The 12,268-nt window shown below is 48.4% G+C and overlaps 1 protein-coding gene across 2 annotated transcripts in view; it reads left to right on the top strand.

Moving 5' to 3' along the window:
- Nucleotides 1-12,268, top strand: part of GALNT16 (polypeptide N-acetylgalactosaminyltransferase 16) — a 99,535-nt gene that overhangs the window by 82,011 nt on the left and 5,256 nt on the right. For both annotated transcript variants that reach the window (XM_033851007.2, XM_033851008.2), the window contains exons 9-12: nucleotides 13-116; nucleotides 4,654-4,780; nucleotides 6,265-6,357; nucleotides 7,743-7,826. In XM_033851007.2, the coding sequence (XP_033706898.1) occupies nucleotides 13-116; nucleotides 4,654-4,780; nucleotides 6,265-6,357; nucleotides 7,743-7,826 (408 nt within the window). The remainder of the gene's footprint in view (nucleotides 1-12; nucleotides 117-4,653; nucleotides 4,781-6,264; nucleotides 6,358-7,742; nucleotides 7,827-12,268) is intronic.

The following is a 12,268-nucleotide window of genomic DNA, read 5'->3' as shown; positions in this document are numbered from 1 at the left end:
CCTTGTTCCCAGGACGCCTGTCATAGCTGGAGGAATCTTCGTGATTGACAAGTCTTGGTTTAACCACTTGGGAAAGTATGATGCCCAGATGGACATCTGGGGGGGAGAGAATTTTGGTAAGTTGGGAAATAACCACAGTAATAATAATGGGTAACCTGGGTTGCGTGTTTTCTATATGTAAGGCCCTAAGGATGTTACACATATTGACTCCTTAAATCCTCACAATGGATCTCTGAAGTAAGTACTATTATATCTCCATTCTACTGGTAAAGAGACCGAGGCACAGAGAGGTTAAGTAATTTGTCCAGAGCCACACAGCTAGTCAACAAAGAGATTAGGTGGTCAGGGAGAACCTGTGGCCACATGGCTAGACACGTGTATGGAGGAAGCACATGGCTGCTTCCCTACAAGAAAGGCTGGGGGTGGTGTGTGCAGTAGGGGGTGGCAGTAGGGGGTGGCGGTTAAACGTAAGCAATGGGGTCAGATGGCCTGGGTGCAAATCCTGGCCCTACCACCTATAAATTGTTTGGCCCTGGGCAAGTGAAAGCCTCCCTGAGCCTCAGTTTCCCCAAGAGGCTGTTATAAGTACTAAGTGAGATGAGGGGGGTGAAGATACTGGCAGCCATTATTATTATTATGAGGCCATAGGAACCCTTTAGCCCCACAAGGAAAGGGAAGAGCCAGTGAACCCCCAGGGTCGCTGGTGAGGTTCAGGTGAGATAAAGGCTGGGTACAGATGGAACATCTGATGTGGGTGATTTAAGGGGGGGTTTATAAAAGGGCCTATTTACACGGCGTGGGCAAGTTACAGGGAACCACAAGGGCCAGGGTAGGGCTGGGCTGGTGACTGCTGGGAAGTGTAGCCACCCTCAGGTCTGAAACACAGGGAGGGAGTGCTCCCCGACAGTAGCTGTGGTCTTGGGGCGCCTGCAGCCAGTCCACTGTGCCAGGTGGAAGGTGTCAGGGGATAAACACCCACCCTCACTCTCCCCTGACCTGCTGGCTGAACTTCCTCACATAGGAAGGAAGCCCAGGGGTGCAGCCCACACAGGCAGCCTCCCAGATGAGGAGCGTGGTGGAGGAGGGTGGCGATCGATCCCAGGGATCCAGGAGTGGGCCAGGGTTTGTGGGGGCAGGTACCTTGAGGCTTGTGAAACACAAAGGCCTGTCCTTGCTCTGGCAGTGGACCCAGTCAGTCCTTTGCAGAGCCCTTTCCCACTGCTTCCTTTTTCATCCTGACCAGGTTTTTTGCAAAGTAAATAGGGCTGGTGGTATCTCACCCATCTGACAGATGGGCAAACTGAGGTAGACGCCGCCTTCCAGATCTCAGCTGGGAAACTCCACGTCTGACAGGTGTAGGTAGTGCCTTTACAGGAGCCACTTAAGTGTTGTGAGGTGTGATCCAAGTCAGAGTCTGTGTTTCTGGGAGGCAAGGACCAGGTCTTTCTTCCCTCTCTGACTAGGGCAGTGGGACAGATGGGCAGTGGGGCTCCAACTCAGGACCAGCCGGAGTGGAAACAGGCGTGGGATTTTCTCCCCTTTGTAACTTAATGCTTGGAAACCGTTTCCAGGCAGGCATTCAGAGGAGTAAATTCTGGGAACTGGGGTGCAGTGACCCTTCCATTCTGACCTCCTTTTATGTATTTTGGGCCTAAGTGACCTCTTTTGTGTTCTCCATCTCAGCCTGAAGGGAGCTTTGGCAAATCCAGTTTCCTGTAAAGATTCAGAGGGCTGGGAAACTAATGGTCTCTGCTGCATCCAGAAGCCTTTTTCTTTTCTCCTTCCTTCCTTTTTTTTTTTTTTTTTTTAAGGCTGGGGCCTGATGGAGAAACAAGTGAATGATCAAATAGCTAACTTCAAACTCTGCCTGAGGCCAGGACTCAGTGATTGGGGAACTGAAAGGTGAACCACACAGTGGTTCTAGGGAGGGTTTTGTTTCTTCGAAAAAATTCAAAGAAATTCCTAGGCTAGCCGTGGTGCTCAGACGTTCAGCTGCTGGGACTAGTTTTGAGCCAGGAGACTCTCATCACTAATGGGTTTGGGCCTTTCAGAACTGTTCATTTGGGGCTTCCCTGGTGGCGCAGTGGTTGAGAGTCCGCCTGCCGATGCAGGGGACACGGGTTCGTGCCCCGGTCCGGGAAGATCCCACATGCCGCGGAGCGGCTGGGCCCGTGAGCCATGGCCGCTGAGCCTGCGCGTCCGGAGCCTGTGCTCTGCAACGGGAGAGGCCACAACAGTGAGAGGCCCGCGTACTGCAAAAAAAAAAAGAACTGTTCATTTATGGAAGGAAGGGAGATGCCCAAACCCAGACTCGTTCCTGTTTCCCCTGAGAGAGCCAAACGCCAGAACCCAGAGGCCACCTTGAGTGAGGGTGGCAAACGTGAAAACCTTGGGATTCTCATTAGGGATCCTTTTAAAAGGTAGTCAGATCATGTTACTGAGCTGCTCAAGACCCTGCAAGGGCTGCCGCATCACTCAGAGCAAAACCCGGAAGTCCTTACACCATCTGCCCTTCCCCCACAAGCACACACCGCCAGCTCCGCCCTCAGCTCCTCCTGCCCTCCCCGCACCTCGCTCCGCTCCTGCCTACTGTGCTCTTACCTCTAGCTCTGTGCCCTTGCTTGTCCCTCTGCCCGGAACGCTCATCCCTAAGAGTCACGTGCCTCTTCCTCACCTCCTTCAGGCCTCGGCTCAAATGCCCCCCCCGTTCATCAAGAACATCCCTGATCAGCCTCATTAAAACTGCAGCCTCACCCCCAACTCCACTCACCTGCTTCAGTCTCCTACCTGCTTCGCAGATGAAGTATTCTACTCATTTTCTTGTCTACTTGTATTTTGGTTTCTTCTTTTACTGAGTTCCTGCCTCCCCCCACTAGAGCGTAAGGGATTCTACAACGGCGTCTGACAGATCATGATCTGGTTCAAACAGTGGGACTTGCTGGACAAAGTGAACTTTACACTGCAGTTCTGCACCTGAGCGTGGAGGTGACCTTGGAGAGGTCATTTAACATCTTTGAGCTTCACAGTCCTTATCAAAAACATGGGGAGGGCTTCCCTGGTGGCGCAGTGGTTGAGAGTCCGCCTGCCGATGCAGGGGACACGGGTTTGTGCCCCGGTCCGGGAAGATCCCACATGCCACGGAGCGGCTGGGCCCGTGAGCCATGGCCGCTGAGCCTGCGCGTCCGGAGCCTGTGCTCCGCAACGGGAGAGGCCACAACAGTGAGAGGCCCGCGTACCGCAAAAATAAAATAAAATAAAATAAATAAATAAAACATGGGGATCATAACACCCAATGCCACATGGTAGCTGTGAGAATTAGACATCAGCCATGAAGAGCACGGAGTGAGTGCTCAGTAAATGGACGATGGTTACCGCTTTTGTTGTTGCCGTTGTTGTTTTTTTTTTTTTGGCTGCGCCATGCAGCTCGTGGGATCTAGTTTCCTGACCAGGGATCGAACCTGCCCATGCCCTCGGCAGTGAAAGCGCAGCGTCCTAACCACCGGACCACCAGGGAATTCCCTGTCATTGCCATTGTTGATAAAAATGACAATAAGTAATAGTAATGTGGACAGTATGGACTATGTGGGATGAAATGACCTAACTAACATAACAAAGTTAATCTGAAAGAAATGGTACCAGAATGCAGATCTCCCGTCCCCAGTTCTAAATCTCAGTTGCCGAACCAGCTGCAGGGCTCTGACCAGGAGAAGGGACAGAGGCCTGGCAGTTTGCAGGCAGACCTAGGGAAGCCCATTAACGTAGCCAACCCTGGGTGCGGGTCCAGATATGCCTAACGTCCAGTCGTGGACCACACTGGGAAGTCACCAGGTGCACATAGGCTGGCCAGGAGGTAGGCCTTAGCCCTGCCGCCTCCGCCCCCCACTCTGCTAGTCCCTGGGAGGCCCCTGAGCAGTCGCTCCAGATGAGAGCCCCCAGACCTGGCCAGGGACCACAAGTGTCCTTACAGCCACCTGGGGAGTAGGAAGAGGAACCAAGGCTGGAACTCATGAAAAAAAATGGTCTTTCCGTTGTTTTTGTTTTTTTTAATTAAAAACAAAAAAACAAGGGCTATAGATTTTCTGGGACAGGAGGGAGGTGTTTTAATGTCAAAGGGTGTCCAACTTCAGGGTTAAAATGAAAGAAAGTAGAAAATCAGAAGAGGTTCGGCCAACTGCTAAGGTGGGTCCTTGCCGGAAGTGAGGATTGTTGAGTGGAAAACAGAGTAGGCAACTTGTGACGTCCCCTTCTGGGGGGCAGGATGGCCACTGCTCGCCTCTCCCAGCACTACTAGGGACCACAGTCATCTGTGAAGGCTCGTTCAGCGTCACACCCCCACCAAAAGGAAGTATGTCTCAGTAGGGCCACTGGTAGCTGTAAATGGAGACCCCTGGGGCCATGAGGGAGGTCTGGGCCAGCCAGAAAGATGCCAGCGGGTCTGTGTGTGTGGGATGTGTGTGTGCACAAGCATGGAGGAAGCAGTCAGGAACACGTGCAAGGAGTGGGTGCACCCCGTGTAAACAGGCCCAGGAGCTCTGACACCAGCATATGCCTCCAAGGAGACACCAAAGGCAAGGGAAGCCAGCTCCTTCCCCCTTCACTCGTGGGGACTTGCCGAGTGGCTCCTTCCCGTCCTGATGGCTGCCGTCTCTGCAGAGCTCTCCTTCCGGGTGTGGATGTGCGGTGGGAGCTTGGAGATCGTGCCCTGCAGCCGGGTGGGCCACGTCTTCAGGAAACGGCACCCCTACAACTTTCCTGAGGGCAACGCCCTCACCTACATCAGGTGGGTCACAGTGCAAAGAGCACCGCGCTAAGAGCTAGGACACCTAGACCCCAGCCCTGTCAGTTACCCAAGGGACTGTGGGTAGCTACCCCACCTTTCTGGGCCTTGGTTTCCCCATTTGCCCCCCATTCTGGGATCCCAGTACTTTCAGGCTGGAAGGATGAAGCTGGGAGTGTCTCCACCAGGCCTCACTTGTTTTGACTGTCCTTGTCCATGAGGGTCTTGGAAAACCAGCCAAATGACCAACTGGAAGCTGCCCTCCACTCACTGGGTCCCTAGTACTAGTCACAGATGCCATGTCCTGACCCTGAGTTGGTCAGCGTCTGCCCATCCGTGTCCCCAGCCATAGCGTGCACTTCATCTTGAGGGGCAGTGGGCAGGGTCCTAGAAGACCACCCCCATCACCCGCCCCCCTGACGCTGGTGGCAAGGGGAGAGTGGGAGGAGCGTCATGGACACTGCTTCCCGAGGATGAGTCTTCATCTTCTAAGGCTCCCTTGTTGCCAGCGGTGGCTTCCCAGGTCTAGCTCATCAAATGGCCTGTCTTTTTGTTTTGCTTCCCCTTATCCCATTTTAGTTGTTTTTATACTTGTAAAAGTGATACATGTTTATTGTAAAAATTCAAACTATATCATATATATTATATATTTATCTGTACATATAGTATATTATACATTATAATTTTTACTCTTCATATCACATAGAGAGAAAAAAGTGAAAGTCCCTTTCACCCAGTCTTACTCCTATCCACTTGTCTCTCCAAAAGTAACTACTGCTAATAGATTTCTAGCCTATCATTTCAGGTCTTTTAATTTATTTTCATATATATATATATATATATAGTTTCTGTATAGAGATGCATGTGTTTGTGGGGTGTTTTTTTTTACATTTTTTTAACTTTTTATTTTATATTGGAGTATAGTTGATTAACAATGTTGTGTTAGTTTCAGGTGCACAGCAAAGTGATTCAGTTATACATATACATGTGTCTCTTCTTTTTGTGTTTTTTATATAAATGGGGTCGCACTGCATGATTTTTCTGCAGCATGCTTTTCTGCCACTCCACACTAAATTGTAGACGTCCTTCAGCGTCAGTATGTACTAACCTTGGTGTTCTTTTTTGAGGCTGCCTAGTACTCCATCATGTGGACATAGTTCATTATTCTCCTACTGATGGGCATTTAGGTTGTCACGAATGTTTTATGACACGAGTATTCTTGTACATGTCCCTTTGCCCACATGCTGGTATTTTGGTAGAATAGGTTCCTCAAAGTGGAGTATCAAAGAGTACCCATACCCACAGAGCTGATGGATGCTGACAGATTGTCCTCCAAAAAGACTGTTCTCATTGATACCACCCCAATCAGCATTCTTTCACGTGCACTTCTGCCTCCGCACCCTGAACTTCACAGAGCTGATCTTGAGCCCAACCCTAACTCTGTCACTGCCCTGGTGACCTTATTTTGCTCCTTCCTACCCTTTTAGGAATACCAAGCGCACTGCAGAGGTGTGGATGGATGAATACAAGCAGTATTACTACGAGGCCCGGCCCTCGGCCATAGGGAAGGCCTTCGGCAGGTGGGCCCCTCTCCCAGCCCCCCTTGGCCTTCCTCCACAACCTTAGCAAAATACAAAATTGCGTGTACACCAGGGAAGCGCTCAGGGTCTCCTTAGCACCTGAGCTGCCCCAGGCCACTGGGCTCTTCCAGGCCTGTAGGGTATACGACGCAGAGACAAGGTTCTGGTCCTTGAGGAGGATGCAGCCTCATAGGGAGAAATAACCAGGGAGGGCTCGCTTATGAGAGCACTGCCGGTCCACAAGCTGCCTGCAGGACAGACATCTGTGGACGTGCTTAAGGACGGCTCTCTGTAGAAAATACTCGGGGGTTTGACTCCACCCCTTGCTGTTCAAAATCTGACAGTGATCTGTTAGCTTATTTTTCTGCCCTGGACTGTTATGACTACAGTCTAGTTAAGCATTTTCAAAATGTGGATTAATTGTGAAATCAATTTAGAGAGTCGTGACCAGTTTTTTTTTTTTAAACGATAGAGAACTAGAATATTACAGATTAGTACGGAACAGAACAGAACAGAACAGCTGATGGCAGTTACGGATAGATATTGTTTTGTGAAAATTCTTATTTTGGTTGTATGTTTGTAGCCATATATGCCCATGGGTATACTTGGTCACAATGTATTTATTTCTTACTTAATGCTGTGGTCAGATAGGTTTGAAAACATTATTAGCGATCATCAATGAATCTCCCTCTATTTGTTTGTATCTATCCCTTGTTAAAAAAAAAAGAAGTTATGTCACTATTTCTTTTAGTGGGGAAGTAACATCTGCTGAGGACCTACCCTGTGCTAGGCACTTATGTCCCCTTTATTCATTTGATTCTCACAAAAACCTTTGGAGGTAGATGGTTGTGCCCCCACTTTACTGAGAACAAACAGGCTCAGAGAGGCGGTGAGGTTATCTGTCAGTGGGCGTTATGATCAGTGGAGCTGAGGAAGGTGTCCATGGACACATCAGATGGTTTTTATCTGCCAACTTTATGGAAAGATGTTTAAAGCGTGGTTTTCTTGTTGGTAGACACTTTCTGCTCAGCTGGAATGCAGGAAAGGAAAACTTCTAGTTCATTAAGGCTCTGCTCTCTCTGTGAAAATAAGGACCAGATAGTGGTATCCTCACCTGAGGTCTCAAGGAGTAAGAAGCCGAGATTAAAGCCTGGCCCCCGTGGGCTGGGCAGATCCTGAAAGGTGAGCAGGAATTTGAGGAGAGAAATAAGGCATGGCCAGGAACCCTGGGAGGAGCTTGCAGGTCAGAGAATGACTTAAGGCAGGGACCAAGGCTGGAAGGCAGCCTTTGACAGCTCCTGGCCCTAGCTCCCTGGGGTAGGTGGAAAGAGGGGGCCAGCCTCCCGGGCCTTCTCATGCCCGCTGAGCATTGCCTTCTCCTCCAGCGTGGCCACGCGGATCGAGCAGAGGAAGAAGATGAACTGCAAGTCCTTCCGCTGGTACCTGGATAACGTCTACCCAGAGCTCACGTGAGTGCAGCCCTCAGCTCGTGCATCTGGCCTGGGTGGGGGCCGGCAGCTTGGGGACCCTTCACCCTGATCTCTCCCCAGCCCAGGCAATCTGGCTCTTTCTAGCTGTCAGTGTTTGTTGTCATGTGAAGGGTCTGGAGGAACCGGGAGGAGGTTACCAGGAGTTAAGAGTGAGGTGTGGTAGGAACCAAAGTTTAACAGACCGGGCCTTAGAGCTAGAAATGGGCATTGTCCCCTTAGGACAACAACAGTGCATTACGTAGCAAAGGCTGCAGAAACACTCATTTCCTTTGACTCTCCTCTCTTCCTTCTGGGAGTTTATCCTAAGGAAATAAAGCAACCAAAGCAAAAAAAAACCTGTTGACAAATAAATGTCCACTGTAGGCTTCTCTGCTGTGAAAAAATTGAGAAAAAACTAACGATAGGGGCTGGGTTTAGTGAATCATGATGCGTCGATCTAAACAAATATGTGTCAATTAATGTTATAATCATAAACCGTGAAAAAACATGGGGAAATGTTTGCTCCAGCAAATGAGGAAGCAGCATGCAAATGGTGTATGTGCGTGGGTGACAGGACGGCGGGCAGTAGCTGTAATGACAGGGGTAGGGAGGGCAGAGCTGTTTCTTTTTTTCCTCATTTCAAAATCTTTCTCAGCATCCTGGCTACATCATTCCTCACCTCCTCCAGGTCTTGACTCAGCTGTCCCCGCTGCGTGAGGCTCCCCCAAACTCTGCATTGGCCGACTGCACCTTCCCCAGCATTCCCTGCTTATTTTCCTCTGTCACCCTTATTGTCATTCAGCATATATGTGGCCAATTAATTTTACTGTCATCTCCCAACACTTGACAGGAAGCTTCGTGAGGGTAGAGGTGTTTATCTGTTTTGTTCACTGCCTTATCTCCAGCCCCTAGAACAGTGCCTGTCACAAAATGGGCACTTGATAAATATTTTTAACTGAATAAATTGCATAGTCAATAAGCATCAGTAATAACTTTGAAATTAGCATTCTCTCTTCTGGAAATGTCACCTCGGGGAATGGGTTATTCCACTGCTGTCTCCCAAGGATGCTATCATGGCTTTCCAGAACACTCCACCTCTCAGAGCCTGCAGATCCTCCAAGGAGGCAAATCTTTGTCCTTCAAGGGCAGATTTGATTTTTGGAAAACAGCCGTAGTTAAGTTGTAGCCAAGTCCAGTGAGTAAGCTGGTTGATTAACCCAGATAATACAATCCTGGGTCCCAAATACAGGGTGACAAGACTGAAACAAGTAACAAGGATAAACTGACTCTGCAAGCAATGTTCAAGGAATTCCAGAAGGGTCTGAGCAGCGGCTGCATCCTTGGAAAAAGTTGGCAGCCGGATAACCCCAGCTCCCCAGATGATGGCTGTGCATGGAAGAACATTACTTTACAAACTTGTAATAAATGAACCGCTTCCTCAAGTGGCCACTTTTAAGGGGACAGTTTCATTCAGACATGTCATTTCTGAGGGAAAAAAGCATAGTCTTTCTTTATGTTGTGTCAGAGTTCATGCTATCTGGTTGGAGTCATGGACTCCAGGCCTCAGACAGGAGCTGGGGAGCTGGGGGAAGAGTTGGGAGGATCGGGGATGTGCCTCTCCCCACACCCCAGTCCCCATGCAATCCCTTGAGGACCAAGAGGAAGAAGTAGTTTATAACTACCGTAAGTCTGGATCTATCACAAAGACAGGAGAGTGGATGAAACCAGCCGTGTGATATGAGGAGCGTAAGTCATCTTCCGTTTGTTTTGTCACTGTGTGGACGTTTAAAAATGACTTTTTGTTGTTAAGGTAGAAATTGCAGTTCATTCCTATCCAGTTTACTCATCCTCGGTCTGTTCCTTCATGTTCTGCCTCAGTTCTCAGGGCGAGGGGCCGGAGTGGATCAGGTTGTTAATTAGAAAGGAGATCTATAGGCCCAAATGATACCATGTTCCTCCAAACAGGATCCTAATAGTTGGGCCACACTTGCAGATGGTCAGTGGAGAAACTTAGGAGGCTGAACAGAGAGGTCTTTGCTTTCCTAGGCCTGCCTGCAGTACTGCTTTTCCAGATCAGAGTTCTGTGGCTAGCCTCAGCAATTGCTAATGTATGACTTTTATTAGGATGTTCAGGAACAGTTGTGCAGGCTGTGCATTGCACAAGCACACCATATGTGAAGGGTGCTGGTCACACAGTATTGTACATTTATTACTACAATTCCTGGCAAATGACAGTAAAAGTCTTCTAACAAAAGACTTTTTTGTCTTTTTTTTCATAATGTAGAAAATCATCTATATTATGATGGAAGTAAAGTGTCTCAAGAAAGGGATGCCTATTGCTGTTTCTACAAAGGCACCATAAGGGCTAATGGCAGCCCAGCTTCGAGGTGGTCCACAGAGAGGAAAGCAGATGCAGACTTAAGAGGGCTACCAACAAATAGGACAGCTTAGCCTGGCTCTGCCAGAGAGCAGAGGAAGGGTGGTGATGGCCATCCCAGCTGCTGCAGGGCTGCTGCTACCACTCAGACACCTCAGGAGCTGCATCTGGTCTTGAGATTGCTGCCCAAGCCCCGGGTTTCCTGCATAAGCATCAGTGGGCAGGCCTTTGTTGTCAGTGACATTGCCACACTTGGACAGTACACATCTCACCTCTGAAAACTGATCAACTTGCACATCTTCCTAAGCAACAGCGGGTAGGGAGGGGAAGAGAAGAGAAGGGTCTGAAACAACCTTGGCTTCTCAAAGAGGCTCCCGCAGGACCTTGTCTCTGTATAGAGGGGAAATATAACACGTTGCCCCTGGATGAAGCAGAGGGGGTGGAGCTTTTGCCTCCCGACAGCCTTGCACCTAGCAGGTTGCAAACTTACATCCTACAGTGATCAGACAGACAATGTCAATAAGTCAAGTGGGTGGGGATGACCGTAGGGAGTGGAGGGGACTGTGGCAAACTGAAATGCACAAGCTCCACCCATAAGGGGGCAGCTGCTGCTCATGACAGTGTGTTAGTGCCGTGCTGGAATGCAAGTTCGGTGTGGCAGCCTGACCTTGCTACGTTTTCCAAAGAAGCTGGATTTTTGGTGTGATGAATTGGGAGATTGGGATTGACATATATACACTAATATGTATAAAATGGGTAACTAACTAATAAGAACCTGCTGTATAAAAAAATTTTAAAAATTCAAAAAAAATTCTAAAGTTCAAAAAGAAAAAGAAGCTGGATTTTTCTGTGTAAACTTGAAATCTTAAAATACGGCCAACTAATTAAAAGCACCAATAATCACACTGTGCAGGTCAGAAAAAACCTGTCCAGGGCCAGATTCAGCTTAGGGGCCAACAGTTTGCAGCCTCTGTTCCAGAACTGCACGACCTCTTACAAGGGGGTGTGGGGTTCTGAAGGGGCACTGCTACCAGTAGTGTGGAGGGAAAGTGAAGGGCTCTCCTTGAGGCTCTGTGAGAGCGGGTAGGTTCTGGGAATCCGGGGGCTTCCAACCAGCCCTGAGGAAGGAAGACCTGGTTTGGTCAAGGTCCTGCAGGATGTCCACATGAGACAAGAGAGTGCCGGAAATGTTCTGATCCATGCCCCCCGCCCAGGTTCTCTTCCTGACAGAGGTAACAGAGGCAGATAGGATTAGCATGTGGTCAGACTCCAAGCCCTCCTGGTTCCCCATCATGCCCTGTGGGTCCGTAAGCCAAGTGCGTGTATAACCTTCTAAACCCAGGAATACCAGCCCACATCAGCTGGGGCCAGCATCCCCCTTAGGTTTATTACCCACAGGGTAAGACAGTGTGTTTTATATCTGTGTGTGTGTGTGTTTAAGCATGTTTTTCCTGTGCATACAAAATGTTTTAATAATACACTATTTTGAAACATGCCTCTTTTACTTAACTGTATGTTTTGAACACTTTCCCACATTACCAGAGTCATTTTTAATGGCTAAAGGTTTTTTCCATCCTACAGATGAATCAGAATTTACTTAGCCCATCCCCTATTGTTGGATATCTAGGAATTTCCAATGTTTTCAGTATAAGCAGTCACTCTGAATGAATATCTTTTAAACTAAATCTCTGCACACATATTTAATTATTGCCCTAGGATACTAAGTTACTGGAAGTGGGACAAAGGTGTGCACCTTTTTAAGGCTTTTGATACGTAATACCACACTGCCCTCCAGAAAAGGTGGTCAGTTTATGTTCTCACCCAATCCCACAGCTATTGCCAATACTAGGTAGTGATATTTAAAAATATATATATGTATATCTATATATATGTATATGTGTATATATATGCATAGATATACACTTAAATATATAAATGTTTTATGTATGTAAATAAATCATACACACACACACACACACACACATATATATATACACATATGGTAAACAAACAGTGGTACCTCTCTGATATGTATTTCTTTAATCGTTGGTGAGATTGAACACAT

The sequence above is a fragment of the Tursiops truncatus genome, chromosome 2, assembly GCF_011762595.2.
Source record: "Tursiops truncatus isolate mTurTru1 chromosome 2, mTurTru1.mat.Y, whole genome shotgun sequence".
NCBI classification, from domain to species: Eukaryota; Metazoa; Chordata; class Mammalia; order Artiodactyla; family Delphinidae; genus Tursiops; species Tursiops truncatus.
The sequence above is the reverse complement of the archived record's forward strand: the minus strand, read 5'-3'. Positions and strand labels throughout refer to the sequence as shown.